The 25,186-nt window shown below is 45.3% G+C and overlaps 1 protein-coding gene across 1 annotated transcript; it reads left to right on the top strand.

The window, feature by feature from the left end:
• The first annotated feature begins 851 nt into the window (after nucleotides 1-851).
• On the top strand, nucleotides 852-23,310 carry eif3ea (eukaryotic translation initiation factor 3, subunit E, a). The gene is made up of 13 exons (XM_037454343.2): nucleotides 852-989; nucleotides 2,737-2,854; nucleotides 3,103-3,220; nucleotides 4,778-4,820; nucleotides 5,679-5,783; nucleotides 10,244-10,369; nucleotides 10,615-10,739; nucleotides 13,193-13,319; nucleotides 13,551-13,652; nucleotides 16,612-16,721; nucleotides 21,389-21,491; nucleotides 21,938-22,072; nucleotides 23,110-23,310. Exons 1-13 carry the CDS (start codon nucleotides 900-902, stop codon nucleotides 23,143-23,145), a joined length of 1,338 nt encoding a protein of 445 aa, XP_037310240.1. The 5' UTR covers nucleotides 852-899; the 3' UTR covers nucleotides 23,146-23,310.
• The last annotated feature ends 1,876 nt before the right edge of the window (nucleotides 23,311-25,186 follow it).

Below are 25,186 nucleotides of genomic sequence, written 5' to 3'. Positions count from 1 at the left end.
CTCTCAGTCCATGACCCTGAGATATTGTCAAGAAAAGTTAAAACCTGCAGCAGACTGCTGACTGTGTCGGAACCATCTACTAAAACAGCAACGTTGCCATGCTGAGGGGTGTGTGTTGATGACTTATTTTCACCTTCCATGGGGGAAGATAGCTAGAGAGTTCAGTGGTAACAAGAGGAGAAGTGTGTGAGGATATAAGACAGTGACACATGGCTGTCAAGAAAACAACGAAGTTGTCTTGTTTGACACATGGGCACCTTTATGAAGGAGGAGAAAGAAGGATCATGGAGGCACAGTGACATAACTTTGTGGAAAAGTTCATTCCTTCACATTTACCAGGCTCATGAGTGGGTTCATCATGACTGTATTGGCCTTCAAATTGTTTTTAGTCCTATGAAGGCGTTTTTCACAGTCACAGACAAGCTTAAAAAAATATATTAGTGGTGTCTGGAGGAAAGCCTATGTTTTCAAATTCAACAAAACATTCGCTTGAATTTCATCTTGTAAATGAAATGTTTTATCAACACCACAAAGAAATTATTGAAAGATTCACAAGCCACAGTTGTGTTTCCTTCTAAGAAAGCATTCAAGCAAAAATAATAGAGCCACCAATAGAACCAGAGTGTAATAGAATAATAATAATATTAATTTGTAATAATAGAAACACAACAGTTTAAGCATATCAGAAATAAATCTGCCGAAGGAGGGAAGTTTATAATTAAATAAATAAATGAAAAAGGTTAAAAAAATATATATATCCGTCTGTCTGTCTGTATATACATATATACAGATAAAAAACGAGGCTATTTCGTATTGAAGACATTGAGCATGTGGCTGATTGGTCAGTCCCTTACTACGCAACCGCATCTCACTTCCGCTTTCCTTTCCCCGGAGCAAAGATGGCGGAATACGACCTCACTACCAAAATTGCACACTTTTTAGACCGTCATCTCGTTTTTCCTCTGCTGGAGTTCCTATCGGTCAAAGAGGTATGACATTTCTAAACGTGTATATGTCTTATTACAATATTTCATTGTTTTCAAGGTACAAATTTCGGCTTTCGAGCAGATTTAGGGGCTTTGCGGGTTAAGGAGATGGTCACATTTTCTGTAGCTCTGTCAAGCTAACACATTCAACCGGATATAAAGTTCCGTGTCTTCAAAATAAAAGCAAATAAATATAATTAACCATCCCTTTTAGAAACGGAAAACGAAATAAATACGTGTCAGCGATTAGATCAACGCATGGTGTGGTAACACAATTCTATCCTTGGAATAATAACGTCACATTATGTTATTTCTCGTTTTCCCACACGTCAGTTTTTTTAACTCTAAAAGTAGAGAACCGGAAGTCGTGCTTTAATTGTCTCAACTTAATAGTGAGTGAGCAGGCCACGCGCTATTTCAGATCCAGATGGTTTTTGGGCAGCGCCTTACCTAAACCAGTGGCGTCTGTTATACACATTATCTGGTTATAACGTTTCCCAGTTGCTCACTGCTGCCTTTCAGATATGTTATCGCTCTTCACGTCTGCTCAATAGCTGCCAAGTAGTAGTATATACTGGGAGATGAAGCCGTCGCACCCGAGCTATACAGTGCTATGCTAACCCTTTGTAGCATTAGCTGCAAAAAGGTTTCCGTTGCAATAACCACACGCTATTCTGGGATGCTCATTGAGTCTGAATATAACGTTTTATATACGTTAAATAACGTCATTAGTGATGTTAACAACTGTTAGGGCCAGCAGAGGACATGTTAAAGTAAGCCTAGCTAGCAAACCCTAAACGTTAGGTCAATTTAAACATGAACTATTTCCAATGGGGATTACTTTTTCATTTGATTGTAACCGTTAGGTTAGTTACTGTAACGTTTCTTGGATTGGAGTGACATCATTCTTACCTCGAGTTAAATTGAATCTCGTCTTCGTGACTAACCATTAACATAAAAACATTCTTCTCTTGTTTGCAGTGGTGGGAAAAGTTAAAAGTACAATAACTAAATTAATATAAGTATATATTACCATTTGACTAACTAATTTAAGAGGAATTATCAATTCACCTGGTTAAGTCATTACTCAAAGCACAAGTAACTTCATCTTTTTATTGTGTTACATTTTTCTGGGCCGGAGTCATTTACACGTCATTTTAAGAAAGTATGAGTCAAGTTTCAAGTATGTGGTCTGATTCCAGTCTTGTTTTAATTTTTAATTCCCACTGGGCATCAATTTAAAATCACTCTAAGAGGTTATTTCTGGGGAATGTTCTTTGCTTTGCTTGTTCATAAACTCTATTTAGCCAAACTAAGGTTGCCTGCAGGTAACCAATACAATGGGATTATTCCTCAAATATCTTTAAATGCTGCTACAATGTAAATACTTGATGTGGCAATGAAACAGGATCAACCCATTGTTGACAGAAGTGGGGTTACTACAGCTCCACCCACTTGGGTGAGGACGCCAGGTGACCTAATGCCCATGTAATGGCCCCTTGATGACACCGGTGACTGTTGTTCAATGCAACTGGTTGATCGCTGGTTCCCTGCTCACTTTCAAGTGGGAAACAACATGTCGACCTGCACAGGATTTAATCACGGGACAATAAGTCATTGTATATCATTATAATCGCACCTCACCGCTGCTTGTCTCAGGGGTTCTTTGCCCTCTTCATCAGAGCCTCCTGGTCAAATAATAATATTATTGTTCAAAACTGTCACTTACCTCTGTTTTGTGCTATCTTAGATCTACAATGAACAGGAACTTCTTCATGGAAAACTGGATCTCCTCAGTGAGACAAACATGGTGGACTTCGCCATGGATGTGTACAGAAGCCTTTATTCCGAGAAGGAAATTCCCCATAGTAAGTGCTGACGCCTGGTCGATACACACTCCTCATCCCCATTCACAAAAGACCCCTAATAAATACTACAAATATGTCCAAGGACCATATTAATGTTGCTTGATAGAAATCGTAAAGGGGCACTGCAATGCACCGCTTACTCCAGTCCGAATTGATTTAGCAGTAAACTTTCATAGTGCCTGGATCATGAGCAATTTGGTTTATGGTGTTGCCGTAGCTCATGGCTTTCGTCGTCCTCTCTGTATCAGCTCTAAGGGAGAAGAGGACGGAGGTCGTGGCCCAGCTGAAGCAGCTGCAGTCCGAGACCGAGCCCATTGTGAAAATGTTCGAGGACCCAGAGACCACAAGGCAGATGCAGTCCACCAGGTAATGGCGGTATCCTCCCCTAACAAAAGCGAAGTATAATGTTTCTCTTTTTTCTCATAATCCTAATATACATACAAATACATACATTATTCTGAAAGACGAGATGGGCCTCAGTGAGGTCTTTAAATGTATTGCAGGTCTCACGTGCCATGACTCCGGTATATGTAAAAGCGGTTATTAGAAATAGTAGATGGCACAGCCCCGTTGAAGGAGTCCATGGAACCGCGCTCTGAATAAAAAAAAAAAGCCCTATTTTGAGATTTTTGTGAGAGAAGTCAACAAATCCAGACGTAAAAAGTAACAGACATAAGATGTTGTGGTTGACTTTATTAAGACTGTTTTGTCATAAACAGTGATTAAAATAGTTTGGTCACATTCAGTCTTCATTCTTCCCTTTTTTTTGTTTCTTGGCAAGAGTGTCCAGTTAATCAAAAGCATTTTCCATTTTCATATTTCCTCAGTTCATATCATTGTTATTTTGTTTATTTAAGGCACAGCCTTGTAGGAACTGTTATGTGAGATTTCAAACCTGATGATGGCAACGTTAACCTAGCACATGTCTGTGCTATCGTTAGCTCTCTGTCAGGGTGAAGGAAGGAGGAAATTTTCAGTTTTGGATGAGGGCTCATATGTCTGTTTTAAGTTAAGCATCTATTTTTTTTATTCAAACCATAGGATTTGTAAAACAATGAGGAAACTCATCTGGGGTAAATGAAGAACTCTATCTGAAGCCAATGAACATGCAAAAGTATTATTCCATTATTGTGAGCTAAATTCTGCTCGATGCAGTTGCTTGTTTTTAACATTATTTCTGCATTAGAGGATCATTCAGTGTTGGCAAAGGATTGGTTGAATATTCCAATCCCTATGCCCTGTCTGTTAGGGTTTCTGCACGTGGATCCACAACACATTTTACTGGGTAATAGAACCTAATGGTCTAAGTGCTTTTATTGAACAGTTAGCTAAATGGCCTCTATGCCGTAGCAGGCTTTAGTTGGACAACTACTGGGGCCAGAAACCGATGCCCAGCTATAACACTTATTCATGTTAGTACCATATATATAACCAATCTGGCATTATAAGACACACTCTGTGGGGAATGGGTATCATTGGGGGCAAAGTATCATGCATGTTCTCATTTGTTCAGACTTAAAACAATGGGGGGGGGGAAATCATGCTGCCGATGGCGCCTTGACGTTTGTCACTTTTCTGAGAGCTCAGCGGCTGAAGCATCTGCATCTCGTAGCAAGTGCAAAAGGGAATGTAAGATGTATAGATTTTTTGCTTGCTGTGAAAAGGAGAGATCACGTGACAATAAACACATCAAAACTATAAGAATATTCTTCATTTCTTCAGAGAAATGAGGAGCACCTTTCCTCACCAGACCTCACGTCTTAGACATGATTTAGATGGATTTGTAGTAATTGAACCAAATGTAGTAAACAGTCATCATTCATGTACCGCTGAGACCAGAGGTGGAAAAAAAATGTGCGTGAATGGGACTCTGAGCACCAGGATCTAACTACAAGAACTGTCCTTCTTTTGTTTCTCCTGCAGAGATGGACGAATGCTCTTTGACTACTTGGCCGAAAAGCATAACGTAAGTTGGCCTGCTTTGCTGACACCTCACTCCTTTGCTGCATTTCCCATGGCTCTTGAGTGAACCCGCGGTGGTTTTCGGGGCGAAGTGGGATGGGCCGGCTGAGCAGGGAAATGCACAGCGGCTACTTCCCAAACAAAAATCCCGTAACTCATTTTCGGGGTTTGTATGGCTAGCGCAAATTCTGCGGACATTTACATTCTGTTGTGGCCTGTTAAGAATAAACACTCCAGACCGTGGACAGAGCCGCAAGAATGCCGGAGGCTCTATATTTAGCGGGATGTTTGGGCCCCTCCCTCTTCGGTATCCCGCTGACATGCTGGCTCTCCTTAGTGCACCGCCACACATCCTACTTCTACTGGAGTCAGTGCTCACTGCTGCAAGGTACCTGGCAGTTAGATACAGGAAGACAAGCAGGCCTGAAAATGATAGTCATCCATATATTTAAATGTATATCTTTTGAAATTGTTCACACAATTGCTTCTTTGCTGAGAGGCCACAAAAGTGAAATATTTTAGAGAAATAGTGTTACGACTAGAAATAAATATGAAAAATCTGAGGTGGAATTTGGTTTACAGTGGCATAAAATATATCCGATGCAACCCAGATGTTTGAGAAGTAATGATGAAGATGACGCGCCCTAACCCACAAAACCTATTTATGACACAATAGGCTGTATATAAATTAGAATGATGTGCATGACACAGTACTCAGGGATTTCCTTCAGCTCCACAGCTGCACGACATTACACTGCCAGCCCGATTTCTTTTTTTTCCAAATATGTTTGGTTTTGATTCTACCTGACAACAGTTCACATTTTCTCTTTATGATACTGATACTCTCTTTTTCCCTTTGAAGTTTCGTCAAGAGTATTTGGACACACTGTACAGATACGCCAAGTTCCAGTACGAGTGCGGGAACTACTCCGGAGCGGCAGAGTACCTCTACTTCTTCCGTGTCTTGGTGAGTTTTTCCAACACCTGCGATTATGGAGCGAGGATGTCTGCTCATAACGGTTCGCCTTGCCTCCCTGAACAGAGTGATGGTACCGTCTTACCGGCCCCATTAATATACTGGCTCCAGGCATCTCTCTGACATATTAAAAATTGAACATCACATTATGTTTAATTCCTCCAAGGCATAGGAGGGAGAGGAGGAGAACACTTAGAAGTAATTGAATATGAAAAGGTGACGTCATCGCCTGTTCAATTCCCTGCACGTCTTTGGTATTTTTTTTGGGGGGGGGGGGGGGCAAATGGTCTAAGACTTGAGGGGAATCTTTTACTGGGCCAAGTGACCGGACTGCATAATCTGTCTAGTGTGCTTCAGCAGACAGCTTATTGATTGGAGTGCTGTGGCCAGAGAGTCCCCAGTCACGACGTCTGAGTTTACGCTGGGCTTAAGTTATGCAAGGCTTCTCTTCGTGAGCATCCAAACCTCTGCCCACTGTTCTGAGGGATGCTACGCACTTTTCTTTCATTAAGTGATTTCTTTTCAGAATTAAAAAGGATACAATCCGAAGGAATGTGATGTGTATATAATATTCATGCAAAAGCACATCGTTGTAGTCACCGGGAGTAATGTCAGGGGTCTTCAGCCAGTGCTGCCAAGATCTGTTGCCTGGGTTCTGGCCATTGTGGCTTAACGTGAACTAGGCAGCTGATGAAGGAGGTGCAGCTCGGGAAAATATATATATATATATATTTTTATATAGTTGATACCAATCTTTGTGACTCGGGTGTCTCAAGACTTAAAACTCCTCACAGTGACCTTGGCTAGGAAATAAGAGGTTTGCCACACACATATAGTGCTGCTTTAATTGTGTGAAAGTTGCCACTTATTTTTTTAATGGTTCTAGTTTGGATTGTTAAATGTGTGTAAACTGTTGCGTTATATTTTCTGTAGCAGATTTTCCTTTCATTGCATGAGAAAACGGTACACAGGAATCGGCCTTCTTAGCGAAGTACAATTCAATGTAAGTCACTTTGGATAAAAGCGTCAGCTAAATGACATGTGATGTAATGATGGTTCACACTATGTGTCAGCAGTGTCACCAGCTATAGTGACGATTCAGAACGTCGACAGAGACCTTCTGAATCACCAGCTCCGCAACAGGTGTCAAGCTCCAGTGTTATCAACTGAAAGTCTCTTGAGGAAATGAGCAGGATGCAGGATACATTTTTTTATGTGGGTTAAATCATCCAAAACAATCCAATGGAGCCAAAAGTTTGGGCGATAAATTGAGCCACCTTTCACACATCTCAGCCGTTGAGTTGACGCTGTGCAACGTCCACACCGTGTGAACTGCACAGCAGCTGTGAGCTCTGTATCCACGGTGGTTCCCTTAACTAGGCAAGCTTCAGCGTCTGGCTGGCGTCAGTTGTTCCCTTCGCTAGAGCTACCACCAAGGTCACATAGAGGGCATCCTTAAGCTCCCAGCTAACCCCTTGTTGACTTAGATTACTGTTCCAGTTGTAATAACACCACATTTCCAGCCCAAATTCAGCTCCCTTTTGACTCCTCCGATGTTATCTTGCATCAAGTGTTTGTTAATTCAGCCCAACCGAGCGTCCCGTAATAACCAGTGGAACCAGCCCGCATAGCCAGTGGTTTCCAAGCGTCACTCACTCGTCCTCCCGCTTTTGTTTGCCTTTGGGTACGGCATTTAGCTCTGTGGTTAAAAACCTGCCTTTGGGTACGGCCTGTAGCTCTGTGTTTAAAAACCAGTCGCTCGGGCCAAAACCAGCCCCGAAAGAGCGGGCGAGCGTCGACGCAACATTTGGTCCATTCATGACAGCGAGCTTTTGTTCCCGTCCTAATTGACATCTGATGCCGCGTCGCCCCTCGTCTCCGGGACGGCGCTGACTCCGGATGCTCGTGCACGTCTTCTCCCGGCTGGAAGGACTTGGCAGTGGCTGCGAGCGATGATGAGACCCGCCCGCCGCAAACAACCCTCTCAACCCAAAGCAGTCGGGCACTTCATTTGATGGCTTTTTGTCACTGATCTGCTCAAGTCTGGAGACGGAAGAGTAACATCCGAGCCAAGCTTTTCACTTCCCGACTGAAAGGGAAAGCCTCCCACTGTTCCAACAACAGTTGTTTATGGCTCTGCAGCTCCGTCTAAATAAACCCAATTTGCTCTAGTTGAGGTACGCTGTTTGAAATCCAACATTGATTTCTTTTCACCCCTTAATTGTTACACCCCTTATTCTGAGTTCCGAGCAGATCGGGCCCTGAAGCTAGATAGCTGTTGCTTACTCTTGACAATGCAAGAGGCTTTTTAGATGTTAAAGAGGTAGAAATGGATTTCATTAGTCTAGGTCTGTATGCCTCCCCCCCTCCCCTCTTTTTGGTGTTCTGTGGACCTCCCATCCTCACAGGCCCCTTGTCTGTTGCTCCCTCCCCCGCATGGGAGAGGTGAGGCTCCATAAAGTCCGTTAACGTGGGAAAGCCAGTCAATTAAACGAAGGAAGCCAGCCTTGCAAAATCCATGCCTCAGGTCTAGTTACAGTTCGGCCCTGCCGAAAAGAGCAACTTATTCATATCATCACTTAATGCAGGGATTGAATGTTAAGAATAAAGATTAAGTATCCCGACAGATCCCCAGCACAGTCCATTTATTGTTGCTGGTCAGTCAGCGAAAATGTGCCCATTTCACAAACCAATGGAAACTTAAGGTAACTGCTGGAAAAACCCAGGTACTGAAACTTTTCTAGCGTGGCCAGTTGTGTGTGTGTGTGTGTTTAAAGTTGCCAAAATGACCTAAAGGTCAGCCCAACGTAGCAGGCAGGGACTTCCAAGAAAGGAGGGAAAAAATAACAAACAAAACACTTTTGCTGACCTTTTTATACTGGCAGTGGAGCAAATGTTTTTTCTTTCCCTGCTACAATGCTCATCTTTCTTGAGATTTCTCCACTTAAATATATCATTCATAATATGGTTTACTTCTACATCGAGGAAACCACTGGGTGAATAGGCTTATTCGGTTCCCCCTTTAGGGGGGATACTACAGGAGATTTCCTAAATGTTTTCCCCTTGCCTTCCACCATCTCGCGATAGCAGCTCGTTGAAAATCTTACCAAAGATTAACCGGTATTTGCAAAAATTCCTCTCTATCCATATAATCTTACCCAATTTGTGAGGTTCCATCTGAAACCGGCTCCTTTTTTTAAAGTTTTTTTTTTTGGTGTCTCCTCCACTTGTACGCCTGTCGTGGGTCACAGCCCACGAGGGGCTGGATCTGGGTTTCTCTGGCTGCAGAGACCCTCACCGACTTCCTGCTTGACTCATGTCACTGCGTCTGTGTTCGTTGTTATCGTGAACTACTGTGGCGCAGCGTTTCCCATGAGCCCCGGGGTGTAGTCCAGTGTCCGGCTGCAGAGTGATTGCCTCGCCGAGGCTCAGAGGCCTTCTCAACCTGTGCTTCATTACCTGATTCTTTCTTTCTGTTTGTTTTCAGTCTCTTCTGGAAATCAGAAGCAGTAGCCTTTTTTTTTGTGAGTGATTAGTCTTTTAATCAGTCTGCTACTCCAGCTTGATCTTTTTGTCTGCCCTCTGTATATTTGTCCTCGTATAGTGGGCGACGGTGTAGCATCAACTTTAAAGCAACAGCACATTATCTTAATCCTAGGTTGGAGAGTGTAATTGTTTCAGCAACCAACATTATGCAAGTAAAACCATATCATCAGGAATATGTCGTGAGTTTGTTGCAGAGTTTACTACCAGCCCTGTGTGAGTCTGCTCCACCATTCTAATTATTTGTTGTTCTTTCAGGTTGTTTGTCACAATTATTTTTATTTTTTTAAAGTTACAATTAGGTATTTTTCAGGTGTGGAATGTATATAGCTTTATGATTTTTCTTGATGTATAAATGCATTATAAATTACATCTATAATCTGAAATTGCTGGTATATTCTTACTGCAAACCGAAAAAAATGGCCTTTGAAAATGCTTGCTGTAAATGAGTCTAATAACCTGTGATGCAGCCATTCATTCCACGTCATTCTTTACTGATTCACCATTAGTTTGGGGGACTCGCAGCATTTCTCTCTGAAACAAACTCAACTTTGACCAAAGTGTTTTTAGTTCTACTAAACTATTGAAATAGCACAAAGACATGCTCCAAATGTGTCTTTGCTTAATGTCGTAATCTAGCAAACCATCTCTATGGTTAACTGGCAAAGTGCAGCAAATTTGGTTTTGGTTCAAGCTAAACAGTCTTTCATGATCCATGTCTCTTTTGCTGTCAAGAATTGAATCTGTTCATCCAGTACAAATAAGAAAAGAGGCCACTGAAACCGAGCAAGCAGTGGCCCGGTCTCCCCGTGCGTGTCTGCCAAACCGCTGTAGGGACGGCGTTGTTTAGTATGTTGCAGTGCTGTGTGCGCGGCAGGTTTTAACTGCTCACCGTCCCTGTTCCCAAGGTCCCGGCTACAGACAGGAATGCCCTGAACTCTCTGTGGGGAAAGCTGGCCTCCGAGATCCTGATGCAGAACTGGGAGGCGGCCATGGAGGACCTCACCCGCCTGAGAGAGACTATCGATAACAACGTAAATGCCCCACTGCTATGAATTTGATACCGCATTTAGAGTCCCTTACACGGACTCTCGTATTGATGTTTCACTTTCACACACTCGTCTAACTACTTAAGAACTCTGATATGAGTATGAAGTGGCTGTATGTTTGATGGTTGTTTTCCATTTATGCAACAGCACTTACATTTTCTTACCCGTCATCTATTTTTCACCTTGCTCCCTTTCTTCTCTCCTCCTTTTTTCATCTTTGTCCTGTTCAGTCCGTCACCTCCCCTCTCCAGGCTCTTCAGCAGAGGACATGGCTCATTCACTGGTCCCTCTTCGTCTTCTTCAACCACCCCAAGGGCAGAGACAATATCATTGAGCTCTTTCTGTACCAGCCCCAGTAAGTAGCGCTCATGTCATCATTTAGTCGCTCGTTTTAAACATTGAAGAGAATACCTGAAGGTTGTTGTCAAAATAAAAAGGGCAACAGGAAGGGCAAAGGTCTGTAGATGGCTGGAGCCTCGTGTCTGTCGGCCCATCACGGTACAATGAAATGTCGAGCGGAACACCAGTTCGAACTCAAGCGTAACAAAATAGTCACACGTGGGGTCCTTTTTTACAGAGCCAAGCTGTCATCGATAGCGACCGCAGTTTTGAAAATAACGTCGGCCAAGGTTTTATAAATTGGCATCCTGCAAACCCGACGTCAGATTACAAACTTTTGTCTGTTTGGGTGCCGATTAAAGCATCAAGTGAGAGAACACACACACTGCGTGTGTGTCGCTGAAGATGTCACGCCCGGGGACACTACGACGACGATCTAACAATCCAGCGTACATTGAGTGGGTGCCAGTGGAAATTGTAATTGAGAAAAGGGACCTGGTATCGACAATTCATTGCAGCTTGCTTTATGTTTGAGCAGCATAGCCTGTGTTTAAAAAAAATAATCTTTAAATGGTGACTAGTGCTGGGTGTCTAAAGTGCGCATGTTTTTGATATTGTAAAACTCTGTTTTATTCCTCGGATGTATATTGAAGTGCTTAAGATGATTCAGAGAAAAGGTGATTTTTATAACATGATTTAGAGGGAAAAAATTGCTCTCATAACACATTTCTGGGTAGTGGGCTTCTCCATGAACCCCCCCCCCCCCCACCCCCCTTGGTATTCTTATAGTGTTTTCAGAAGTGTGTGTGTGTGTGTGTGTGTGTGTGTGTGTGTTTTTGTGTGGTCTGTTTACTCTCCCAGTGCAGAACAAGGCCATGTGCATCGCAGATTGGAAACTTTATACACTGCGTTAAAATTTGCACACTGCCTATGTTGATGTCGTTGCCCCCGTTCTGATTGCAGGCTTGTATAATTGTACAGATGATTGGCCTTCACATATGGTATGGCAGGGCACCACAACACAGCGCACCCAAATGTCTGGCTCCTTGAATTTGACTTAGTTTTTAATTTTATTGTAGATGATTAAGGAGGCCTGCCCAATAATTACTCTTGAGGAGCTTACCCAAACATCTGTGTGGACAAACTGAGGTAGTTTTGTGTGCTTTGCAGTTTCACAGTCTGAGAAACCTCATGTTTTCCCCACTGAGGCTTGGCTCTCGATTCCCCTTCTGACGGTCAGTACTTCCTTTGGCTGAAGTCGGTGACCAGCGGCTGTTCTTCAGCTCCACATTTGACCTCCCTAACTCTTGCAGTCAGCAGATCCAAATTCATGTTTGGACTGCACTGACTTGGGGGGAGGGGCAGGTGCAAACTTGGCAAATATATGCACAAGTCACTTGATTGGTTATATCACCACTTGAAGTGTTCCACGTGATTCACTTCTCCAGATGAGCTGTGAAATGGGACCCGGTTACCGCGTCCTGCTTCCATGTTCTCCCACAGTCCCTGTTGAACAGAGGGAACTAGTGCTTGATTGGTTTGTTTTTTTGGGCTGCGTGCATCAGTAGCATCCTCAACAAACCAGAGCAGCACCGCTAGTGAAAAGACATACAAAAGGAAATGAAATCCCCTCCGTGGGGTTGGGTGAATTCTTGCTATTGGAGCCCAGAGTGAGTTAATCAGGAACACAGTGCGGGAGTAAAGCAACTACAAAGGGCGGAGGGAGAGGCCTCCGAGAGCCTGCTGCTGTTTTTAGACCCGGCATCACTACTGCCACAGGTCCCCTGTCCCTTTAATTGTTCTAGCTAATTAAACTGCTAAACAACATATGGTCCTCTGGCTACGGCTGCTGAGGACCCGAAGGGGCCCCGCGCACTTCCTCTTTTCAGATCGAATTTTTGTCCATTTTTGGGTTGACTGGAGGTAAAACTTCAAATTTTAGAAACATTTAGAAACCAGTAAGGAGTTTTGGTTTTGCATTTAATGTTGGAAAGTACAAAGAAAGTAGTGCGTGTTCTTGTGCACAAGCAGACTTTGAACTTTGTTTTTACAGAACACTGTCTCCAGAGTTGGGGTGGGATTAGTACCCGCCTGTAACAGCGCCCTGTCTCTTGTGCTCAGCCCTCAGCCAGTTGACCTGTGGTTGAAACATCAGTCCCTGATGGATTGGGTTTCAGCTCCTGGGCTGGTCCCTGCTCACTGATCTATATCTTCTTGCCATGGTTTCCTTTTCCACCTCCCTCTCATAGGACACTAATGAAAGAGATGGCTTAATGCTTGGTCCCACGTCCAGGAGTGAGGGTCCTGTTCGGACATTTATCTGTTTTAGCTGCAAAGGCTCTGCCTCTGTTCTAAATGCCAGGAAGGCCGATGGGTAGCCATAATGTTACATTATGTGTCCTCGGTAAAGATCACGTCCTCACTTCCATCAGCACGATAAATGATCATCTTTATCCGCCCTTATTCCAGATACCTCAACGCCATCCAGACGATGTGCCCACACATCTTGCGTTACCTGACCACAGCGATCATTACAAACAAGGATGTCCGCAAGCGTCGGCAGGTCCTGAAGGATTTGGTGAAGGTCATCCAGCAGGTAGTGCACTCTTCTGTGTTTACAAAGGTCAAACCTCATAGGCCGCTTACTGACCACGGCCCCCAATCGCTCTGCTAAAACTTCTATTTCTCAGCTCAGGGTGTTTGTGTGTAGGTTTACGTCTAAGCTGGAAAGACCAGTTGTATTTTATACATTGTAGATGTAACATATGTCAACATTGACGCCCTTACAAATACTACCTACAAATCATCATATTGATCTTTTTTCCAGGAATCTTACACCTACAAGGATCCAATCACCGAGTTTGTGGAGTGCCTGTACGTTAACTTTGACTTTGACAGTGCTCAGAAGAAACTCCGGGAGTGTGAGTCGGTGAGTAACCCCCTCCGCGACCTCGCCAAAATACATTTTGACCTTTTCTTCCCCAAAAAGTGTTTGGCTCGTGGTTTGTTGTGCCTCTCCGTGGTCTTCTGAGGACCTTTTGATTCACAGGTCAGACTCCTGAACTTTGGTCCTGTGTGGTAGTAAACATCGATGGTCATCATGCGATCCCTGTCTGACCTTCTCTCCGATCACTCCATCTGCTGGACTTGTTCCGATCACACTACAGATATAGAGGTCCCCTTTGACACGGCGTGACTCAGGCCACAGTCAGACTTTACTACGGCCTGTAATTGACCCATCAGCCTGGTAGTTAACAGTAAAAGCTTTATAAGCAGAAGTCTCTGCGGAGGCGTCCAGACACTCTTTAAGAGGGAGATATGTCATGGCGCTGCCATTTAGAGCATTCATTTCAATTCCAGCTTGTACTGGCTGGATGTAAGAAGTGGTTCTTGATGTGGGAATAGAATGAGTCAACTATAAAACTCCTGTCTGTTTACTACTAGGCCGAACACTTGCTGATCAATCTGATCACTTACTGTGACCTCAAAAGTTCATGTGATAAACTGGCAAATGAATTGATTATATTTAACAATAAGCTCATTATTGTAGCAGCAAAGCACTACAGACAGGGCCAGGGAGCCCCTCCAATATAATGGTAGGGAAACACTGAACTATTTGCTGAATCCAAATGAAGTGAAATCACTGTAGAAGCCTTCTTCCAACAGGTAAACACTGCTAGCTCTGTTAGCAATTCATCCATGGTTTCAAATGTTAGCGCCGTTAGCCACGAGCCGCTGGCCCGCTTTCTTCATGATGACAAACACAAATGTTCCTATTCTCGGATCTCGCCCGTTTTTAATAAAAAAAATGTAAAAAAGAAGCGCTGATGTACTCCGCTGGCTACTTGCTAATCATTTGCCTTTAGAAACAAGCAGCACAGTGCATGGGCTGAGCAGAGGAATACATGTGCAACATAAAAGTAAACCGTAGAGTGAACAGTAACCAGTTCGAGAGAGGGAGCAGGTGTTGTCCTATATTCGTATTTTCGTAACTTGATCACGTAGTTCATTCTCTGAGTACACGCTGTAATTGTGTTTCCCCAACGGACTTCCATGTTTGGAAGGTAGCTTGTTTGGCCCCTTTTTCATCTTTTGCCTCTTGACGATAAAGCTTCAAAATGAAAAACATCTGGCCTGATCAAATGGCTCCTTCCCAGGAGTAAATATGTATAAATCATGTCAGCGGTCTACTGGCGGTTCCGTTTCGTTTTAACTTATTTTTAATCTAATACAAAGAGCATTTGACTTCCTGAATTACTATTTAACAAATGAGGACGCTACAATAAAACTCACTGGGGATAATTAGTTTAAAATACGTTTGTGGTCAGAAGGAATTCAAAGCATGTTCCAAAAGAGAAACATTAGGTTCGTCCTATGCAAAGGCCCCCGGGGGCCAACTCTAAATGACGATCACATTAATGCCATCACAACATTAAAGTCCTATTATAGTCCTATAGCTGGGACAGGATACACACCCTCAACCAGCGTCCTTGTTAGACACTTTAAGAACTGTGCAGGTAGGTTATTCCAGGTGCCTCTCAGCACGTCAGTCTTATGAGAGCACGTCCAGTAGGCACATAAGGTCTCTGCTGACCTCGTTCAGGTCTAGCGAGGTGGGTGGTTCCACAAATGTTGGAAGAAACATGGTCCTGTTTGAAGTCAGCAATGCTGGCGTTTCTTTATCTGCAGAAATTCCCATGCAAGCCTTTAAGGGGTGCATTAGTTGTGAGTTGGAGGGAGGTTCCACAGACTGTGGAGTGTTTGAGGTAAACAGATTCCCCCTTTGGGATGTAATAAACTGTAAATACAATTATTTTCTGGATTTTCGTTTTGGTTTCCGTCACTCAGAGTTGAAGAGTACCTATGATAAAAAATGTCCTACATGCTTTTTAAGTGGGAAAACCTGCAAAATCGGCAGTGTATCAAATACTTGTTCTCCCCGCTGTAGGCCTACCTATAGCCGGGCGCCGTAGCATAAAAGGACTCTTCAAGCCCCTTTTCACAACTTGTTTAAGCTTTGTGGTCTGAGTCCCAGATGACAGTAATTAGGGCACTTAACTGTTCAAAGTTTATCAGCCTTAGATAAGTGTTGTCATAGCCCAAATGGGCTTTGCCCAATCCGATCGCGCCATGTAGTTGGGATTCATCTGAGCAGAACTCTGGGCAGATAGCGGCTTTCCGAGCTTGAGCAAACAAAGAGCGGGTAGATGTCTGAGAGCTTTTGAAGATGGAGGCTCGCAATGTGGGGCGGCCCTCGGTGGAGAGTTGGAATGCGGTGAGAAAAGGCCGCGTTTCACACGAGCCGTGCCTCCGGGGCCACAGCTGGGTCACGAGCAGTCGCAGCCGAAGAATTGGCCACATGCAGCGCCGTCCAAAGTGTCCATGTGAACAAGCTAACGGTGATGCAGCGGCGAGTTGACACGGCCTGCAGACCAGGTGACTGATAAGTCACAGAGAGACGGCTCATCCCTGTGGCAGGCTCTGCTCTTCATGCCACGTCACACGAGGCGGGAGGAGAATTTGATTGGACCTCTGCCATGCTATAAAACCCTTTTGATAGTATAGATGAAGCCACTCTCGTCACTGCTTACTCAAAAATGTATTGGATTTGTTTCTGCTGAACACATTTCTTTACGTAATTGAATAAGACACGAATGCCCAGAGACAGACTGATTAATAGTTGTAGTGCTGCACTTGTCACTCGGCATCGCCGTTCGATGTGACGGTTCCAGCCCGATAGTCCAAACAATTAATTGATTTCCCCGTTTGACCGTACTCCAACCTCAAACAGCTGTCAGACCGACTTTGAGGCGGAACTGTAAGTGGGCGGAAACCCCTGTATTCACACTGCCCCCCCCCCCCCGCCCAACGTCTTTTGTGTCTCCCAGGTCCTGGTCAACGACTTCTTCCTGGTCGCTTGCCTGGAGGACTTCATCGAGAACGCCCGCCTCTTCATCTTTGAGACCTTCTGCCGGATTCACCAGTGCATCAGCATCAGGTGAGTCCCGCACTGCAGACGCTGCACTCGCTGTTTGATGGCGGCGGCGTGCTGCGGCGCAGGATGCCGACGCACGTCTCCTAAGGGGAACAGGAAGTCCTCTGTGCTATCACAGGATTTTGCAAGTGTTCTGTAAACAGGAGGTAAGAGCACGGGCTTTGTGATTAGTGGAGTCTTGCCTTGCAGATAAGTGTTTATTGCCCCGTCCACACAGCCATCGCTGACCCCACACATCTTGGGGATTAGGTAATGTGAGGTTTAACTGCTTCCAGGTCTCCACAGGTTGCTCCGTGCACTCAACTTTTAAGACCACCTGTCCGAGGCCAGTGCGTGGCGCGCTTTCTCCCGGGAAGAGGTCAGGGTTTAGGCGGCTTGAGACGTTCCCAGCTGCTGGAAAGGGCACAACTTTCAGCTCCCTTTCATTGGGTAAACTGGGGTCAAAGGGTTTCGTACGTCTCGTACATTCAAATAAAATTGACCTTGGACGCTTCCCAAAAATTTGATCAATGCTAATTGCAGCATGAGGGGAGAGACGCGAAAAAGATGATGGTAATTATCCGCTGTTGAGGGACATTATAGGATTCGTCTGTTCCTTCAATTTCTGAGAGTGACAACGATAACGCCATTCACCTTCCCTGCCATTGTGACTCGGTGACACATCCGATCTCTGACACCAAGGAACGCAGGCGTTGGTTCTTCGCTCATCTGCAGTACAGATTTACCACTGTTAACGGTCAGCGTGGAGGGTTTCAAAAAAGGCTCCACCAACACATGATGTTGATTGGAAAGCGGGGAGGATTTACTAGTGTTCACACGGAAGTGATGGCACCGGCTGTAACACAGAGCCGTGGAGGTCTGTAGTCAAGGTTGAACCGAGGAACATGATCGGGCCATGTCCAAATCTCAAGTTGCAGATTGTCTGGAATTGATTAAGACTCCGGGTTCTTTTTGGCAGACTTACTGCAATTGGATCCATTTACTTGTTAAGGACCACAAAAGTTAGTAGTAGCACAGACAGGAAGTCGAACAGAAATGTTTCTACTTTTTACCGTTTCTTTGTTTGTTTGGTGAGGTTTTTAAAGCAGAAACAAATAATTAGGGGCAATTCTTCTGGATTTTCTGTTTTTATTTTTGGCAGTATTATGACGATGGACAGAGCAGTGTCTATTTTTAAAAGACACCCAAATTCCAAGTCATTAGTCCTCTACCCAGAAGCCCTCTGTGACCAAGCATGGACTCAAATTATTTCTATGGCTGATTTTAATGAGGATATTTTTACAGCCCGTTAGCTGTGATGCTTTAGTTTGCCTTTTGCCCTCGGCTTGGGACACAAAAGTAGACCAGAAGTTGGTGTAATTGAGTTATTTTATGCAATAAAGGCTTATGTAGAATGTACTGTAGGCAGTAGAACTGTGATTCCACATGCACTCGCACTTGAACACACACACACACACACACACACACACACACACACACACACACATCCATTGGTCTAGACTTCCAATTTAGCTTTGTTGTCCAATGTTTGATTTACGCACTTTATTTCCGCACCCCTTCCACGTTTGTCCAATGTATGTATCAATGGTGAGACCCTGCTTTGACCTCCAGTGCACATGTGAGTAAATGCTTTAGACACATGAGCATTTAGACAGTTTTTCCACCGAAAACTCCAGATTGTTTCTTTACACACAGTTTACTGTTAGTTGGAGGCAGTGTCTTGTGTGTTTGGATGCTTCACTCAGGATCTTTCCACCTCACAATTTAGTCATTAGAAAGACCACGCGAACATTTTCGGTCAAATCAATTTGAACCCCAAGTTGAAGGCGAGGCTTCCCTAAAGGGCTCGGAGTGTCTCAAAACAACACCCTCACATGGTAGCGTTTAACAGGGCAGTCATTGTAGGCCAGCGGTGTTAAAGCGGGGGAGGGGAGGGCTTCTTTTGACAGGGATCCTCCTCGAACAGTTAGATCCCAATGCCCCGACCCCTCTCCGCAAGTGTGAGCTTGAGACCCCAAAGGAGTCTCCTAGCCTGAAGTCGAAGGCTCAGGAGCCAAGGAGAGCAAGGGGTCGAAGCAAAAGTGATCCTCTCCTCTCCCTCGAGGAACAGGATCGTCGTTGTGTAAAATAAAACCGTCGTGGAGGCCGTCTGCCTGGCTTAAAGGCCAGAGGATGTCAATATTTTGGGTTGTCGAAGTCCGACCCGTTCCCTCTCCCTCCGCCTGTCTTCCCCCCTCCCTCCTAAGTTTGAGGCCCACACCTCTCACACAGACAATGCGATAAAGCGCCCCTCCTCTGATATACAAACGTCCTTCCTGGGCAGAAAACATTGCCAGACTTTCTTTTATGAATTGAATTAGAGGACTCGGGCTGGTACGGGCCCCGGCCCTGGGCCTTCTTGTTAGGGGCGGGGGCGAGGGGGTGGTGTTCCTGTGTTATGCTGCGCCAATCATGTTTTTTGAAGGGTCAAAGGTTAGCTCCACTCCCCTGGCGAGGAAACCAGACTGTGTTTGTTTCGATCATCATATGTGACCTGGACTTGACTGACATGCGCCCCCACTTTCCTGAATTGCCAAACAAAATACCCAGTACCCCTACGCAGCAATCACTTAATCACAGGGACCCATAACAAATCTCTTCAGATTGGCCTTGGATTACTTGATTGTTAGGTAAATAAGGGAGGGGTGTCGTCTCAGTGAGTGACTATTGTTTTTGTAGCTTTGCACTGATGAAGAGCAATAAACGGGTTTGGACAGAATGACATATATATATATATATATATATATATGATATAACAGCATATTTTCCTGATGCTTATAGCAGCCGGTATTTGTTGACTGGGTCGTTGATCCAGCTCTGTGGGGATATTTGATGCAGTGGTCTGATTGCGTCATATGTATAAATCTTTAATTAATTGAGCCATCAATATGAGCAGTAACCATTGGTAAATGTGCCGTTTACTCTCCATTAGCAACATTTAGGCCTGAAATCGGTGACGTTAATATGTTTCTGTGATCGCGACCATGTGTTATCCATCACAACCTAAACTCGTGTCACGAGACGGACTACACTTTTCCACACTTGTCGGGCTCCCCCTAATGATCCGTAGGAGCAATTTTATTGTCGAGCATGGTTCTGATGACCTGACGTGTACTCGGTCACGCGGCGGCGCTGTGTTAGCGGTTCGTCGGTGTGAGTCACGGGTTGATCAGTCGCTCTTCAGCCGCTCTCCCTCCTCCGGGAGGCCCATGAATCAACATCACGGGCAGTGCTTCTCTATCTCCACATCCACGCGCTGGGGATGCCTGTATTTGTTGCTTTTAATGCCCCATCCAGACACTCCCACCATTCCATTCCATTCCGTGTGTGTGTGTGTGTGTTGTCTCACAAGATGTGATGAATGGAACAGGAAGTGATCATTAGTAGAGTAAACTCTTATTATAGGCCTTTATAACTCCTTTATGACAAATTTGGTACTTCCAGTATTTCATTAAGCGTCTGTAAAATACGGGGGGGTTCAGCAGAGGGAGGGGTCTCTTGCTTTTGATATGAGATGCATTGGTAATTGTGAGCAATGCACAGAGGGTTGGTGTAGTATTTATTGGGACCCTTATATGAAATGCGGTAGGCGTGGAGGGTGGTGGGGGTCAGACAGGAGGAAGGGGGCAGGAAGCGTGGGGTCTAAATGGGGGTATCGAGCGGGGGTCTCGTTATTTTGAAAGCCACAAGGGAAGCCAGCTGCAGTGGGGAAAGCTGTGGATCAAAGAGGGCCGCCCCCCCCTCTCTTCTGTGACGCATCCAGGTTGAGCTGTAATAAAGCGCCGGCCGTTCTCCCCCTGGCTCGCCTCCTCAAGAGGACAGTCGCCACATGACCAGTGTGTCAGCAGCCACGTGGGTTGGTTGGGGGGGGGTTGGGGGGTTGGGGGGGAGAGAGAAAGCGTGTGTGTGCCGCCCAGAGGATGAGATCAAGGATAAGTGAGTGGTTCACAACATGGGCCGCTCAGGGCTCCATTAGCAGAGCGTCGTGCACCTCCCTGCCTGAACACAATGTGGAGGCCTTTTTATTAACACAGTCGAAGGAAAATAATGACTAGTCATGTTGCACGTAACGTGCAACAGCCTCCATGATGCAGTGCAGTGCTTGCCTGGGAGTAATTTGGCACTATGACACATTTCCTATGTGCCTGAACACAGCAGCCCAGTTGAAGGTTGGATACTCGGGTATAAGTTGTCAGGTTAAAACTAGTACTCAGCAGTAGTAATTTCAGTTTTTTGGGGGGTATTTTATTTTATTTTAGTTTAATGCTTGTGTCAGAATGCTGAAATGTGCATTACATCTTAGTTAGATGTGTTAACGTGGTAATTAACCCTAAACACCAAGACTAGTTTCTCAAGTATTTGGTTGTAAAAGTGTAAAACTAATGTAATGTGGTAAATCGGATTATAGCTCGAGAGATAAAGCTGAGGAAGCTCTGTGCTACTAGAAAAGTTAAAGAACACTAGTGATTCTAGTGAAATCTGTAACGTAGTTTTCAGATGTCATCATCCTTCACTGATTTATGATGTGTGGTCCTCATGGTTGCATATTCCGTTTCATACTGTGGCCATCTCGCCCTTTCACTAGCCGTATGTGCAGGTCAGAGTGTCATGTCGCTCCGTTTCCTCCACAGCATGCTGGCTGACAAACTGAACATGACCCCCGAGGACGCCGAGCGGTGGATCGTCAATCTCATCCGTAACGCCAGGCTGGACGCAAAGATAGACTCCAAACTGGTGAGGCCTTCTCTCTTCCTTCCCAGTCAGTTGCCTTGCCACTTAACTAATTAATCACCTTTTCGTAAAGCGGCGGGGTGGTACATACGGCCTCCTCTGAAGCTTCAGTGGGTCAAGGAGACATTATTTCTGAGCTGATTTTGTAATTAAAAGGTACACTGTAAAGACAATGTAACCATAATATCTCACCCTTTCTGGGCCCTCTTTGTGAGGCTCTGAACTTGCATTTTTTGGCATAGACATCACAACATTTGTCTGTAATCAGCAAATCATAGCCCAGTCCTCCAGAATGACATAGAATTATCTGCATGCTCCTACGGTAGACGTGAACGCGACCTGAGCAGCCTTCTGCTTGGTGTTTCTAGGATAGTGTGTCTGCAAGGCCCACCGTGATTGGCTGATGGGTTGTTGATCAACTGTTTTTTTTTTTTTGTCCGTGTTCCTAGGGTCACGTGGTCATGGGGAACAACGCCATATCACCTTACCAGCAGGTGATCGAGAAGACAAAGAGCCTCTCGTTCCGCAGCCAAATGTTGGCCATGAACATTGAGAAGAAGCAGGCCCAGAGCGCCAAGACCGAGGCAAGTAAAGCACTTACTGTACAAACAAAGAAAAGGCCCACTAACCCCCGCCCCCAGGTGGTGGCTGACGGCGACCAGCCGTCCCTTAGCCCATGACATCGCTCCAGGGTCAACATGAAAACTAAGGGCAGTTCAAAGTGTCTCAGAAGTTCAGCCCGAAAGAACAAGGCCAAAGAATGTTGATGACCAACCATCAACAAAAGCTCTCTTTACACGAAATAAGCCAGTAAGAGCAAGTTTAAGAGCGCTGCCGCTTTCATCCCACCATTGCCCTTCAAAGGCTTAATGACAAGGTAGATTCCAAACAACCATAAACTGATGCCTGAGCTCCGTGACTCAGCCCCGCAACGTAAATAAGGTGGACCCTCACACTAGCTTCTTGGTGAGCATCACTTAGAACCTGGAGTTCCCTGCACTTAGGACCTGCTGCAGATGTCTGGCTCGGGGTCCAGTCATCCCATTTAAGTGTGTTTTTTGATGTTGACCGTGTGTGTTTTTAGTGGTATGTAGACTTTTCAAGCACTCCCAACGACACCCAAAGTCCCACGCAGACCTGCTCCGAGCTGTGAGCCGTCGCTTCACACAACACCACGCCGCCGTCAGTCTCTCGAGTGACCATCTTTTGATGTGTTCAACTCCCCCTCCCCTCTATTGTTTGCATATCTGCGACAGAAGTGCTGCCATAACCCTGTCCTGTGTTTAAAAGAAGAAAAAAAAGAAGCAAAGGCCAACCTCCCTCATTAAGGGGATTTTGTAATTAGACAAAAGAGGCTGCAAACCACTCGCGGAGCACCATTACATCCTGCTGTCCTCAAGGCTACAAATCACTTACATATAGTGAACATTTACTGCCTACCATCTGGGACGGCGGCTTCGGGTCCCTGTCAGCCCCTCACAGCTAAACGTCACCACTTAACTGCTTGCATATGTGCGTTTCTTTTTTCCCCCCATTTGCCACAGCAGAATTGACTTTTGATCGGCCTCCGTGATCTACAAATGGTCTAATTTCTTGTTTGCTCCACGTTTTCTCTTTGCAGACACCCAACTGGGCCGGTCAGGACTCTGGATTTTAGCCACACAACAAGACGGATCCACCCCAGTCATTGAGTCACATCTTCTTTCTTTTCTTTTTTTTTTTCTTCCCCCCCCCCCTACACTTGTATCTCAAGCACAGTGCCGTTTTTGCACTTTGTCATCACCAGTTCAATAAAAGTGACCAACGAAACCATTCCCCCCCCACCCCGATGTTTGCCTTATTTCTGGACATCGCAAAAGGCGGCCGAGGTCTGAGGCGCTCCGACTTCTCTGCGTCGGTGGTTTTAATGTGCGCGTCCAGCTGAGGCAGCGGGGTGCGATGCGGCTCATGCGTGCGCCCTAGTGATGAATGGCTGTTTAGTCTGTTGCTTTTATGGAGGCGGGGTGAGGGGTGAGGGGGGGTGGGCAAGCAGAGGTGATGTGCAGAAAGCCGCGGCCACTCTGCCAGTCATCCTCCCAATATGAGAGCACGAGAGAGCCGTAAAGAACCACGAGCCAGACGGACACAATACTCCGTTACTGGTGGCCATACAAGAAGTACGAAAAAGGGTGTCATTTTTGGGATTGAAACATTTCTTGATTAAAAAAAAGATAAATCTGTGACATTGCTCACATCCATCCATCTTCAAAGCTGTCTATCCTTCACACAGGGTTGCGGAGGGAGGGGGGGGGGGCAGCAGTCAATCCCAGTTACCATGGGGGCGGGGGGGAGACGGGGTACACCCTGGACTGGTCGCCAGCCAATCGCGGGACATCACTCACAGCTTTCGTCAATTAAGACTCAAAGTTTGGGTTCAGAAAAAGCACACCGGGAGTTGGCAGTGCGGCGCTTGAATTAACAATCTTATTAGAGTGCTGTCCGTGTCAAACGCGTTTCTGCTTCGTAGGGTTCGCCCCCCCAGCCTACCCGTACCGAGCGTGCTGATTGATTATCTTAAGCTGCATATCCTCCAAGAGGTTCGACTCTTCGGTGAACTAATGAATAGTTTCCTTCGGCCCCCGGAACCCTGGAGAAGGACGAAGGTGGCGACAGGTCACCGGTCTGCAGCCATGCTAAAAAAAAATAACCTAAAAGGAACCTTGGTTTTGTCCCAAAAATGCTATTTTGTGACTAAGAGTGAGTTTACACAGTAACTCGTCTGTATAATATGATGCTTTACGGGTGTGGATCAGCGACCTAAATGTTCATGTACTTTCATAAAGTGATTTTTACAATAGCCAAAAAAAAACAATCCCAACTGAAGTTTCCATGTCATGTTTTCCAAAGCTTTTGGTAATCATCACAAAATGATCTTTCTCAACAGATGGAGATTTACTGGAGATGCCTCGGAATTGTAAAATGTTTAAATCGGTTTTCCATTTCAAGCCTCACAGCAGTGACTAAATGGACCTTTTTAGTGTGACACACAGGCAGATCCATACAGCCAATAAAAGTGTGTATTCACGTGCGAGCTTTGTTTGTGAATGTCGCGTTAAATTATTTCGGGACATTTCAATTTTGCCTCTTTCCATTTCGGAGCCACAAACATGGAGAGTTGCTAAGTATAACCTGAACTTTCCCGCTTTTTGCCAAACTCTCTTCCTCTGCTCGACATTTTCGAGATTCAAGATGACCGCTGTGGCCTGGAACTTTTTTTTTTTTTTTTTTTAATGAACCTTGTAGGCTGTGACAAGCAGCCCACGCTGAAGACCAATCCGGCCTGGATCCCCGACATAGCACCTCCCCCCCCTCATTGCCATTATGGCACTGAGGGCTCTGAGCCAGACCATCCGAATGCTGACGTCACCAGCACTTATGTGCAACTGCAACAAGAGGAAGAAGAAGAAGAGGAGGAGATGGATGGGGGGGGGGGGTTATATAAAGTGATTGGTTTACCGGCCCCGGCCTTCTCCATGACACATCGTGAAAAATAAAAAGTGGCGGAGGCCTAAATGATCACGTTCACCTTAGCGGTGCACTCTCAGATGTTGTTTCAGAGCGCGGTCCAAACCGAAGGCCCTGCCTGCGGCTAACAGCCGCCCCGACCACAGTCACTGCTCTCCGGATAAATAACGCACCAAGTCGAGGGGCAAAAGGTC

The sequence above is a fragment of the Pungitius pungitius genome, chromosome 11 (assembly GCF_949316345.1).
Source record: "Pungitius pungitius chromosome 11, fPunPun2.1, whole genome shotgun sequence".
Lineage (NCBI taxonomy): Eukaryota > Metazoa > Chordata > Actinopteri > Perciformes > Gasterosteidae > Pungitius > Pungitius pungitius.
This window is presented reverse-complemented; position numbering and strand designations above follow the sequence as displayed.

Coding starts and splice junctions, on each gene's coding strand:
- eif3ea (XM_037454343.2), top strand. CDS start 900: ATGGCGGAATACGACCTCACTACCAAAATTGCACACTTTTTAGACCGT. Junction 10,740..13,192: donor CTCTTTCTGTACCAGCCCCA/GTAAGTAGCGCT, acceptor CCCTTATTCCAG/ATACCTCAACGCCATCCAGA. Junction 21,492..21,937: donor CAAAGATAGACTCCAAACTG/GTGAGGCCTTCT, acceptor CCGTGTTCCTAG/GGTCACGTGGTCATGGGGAA.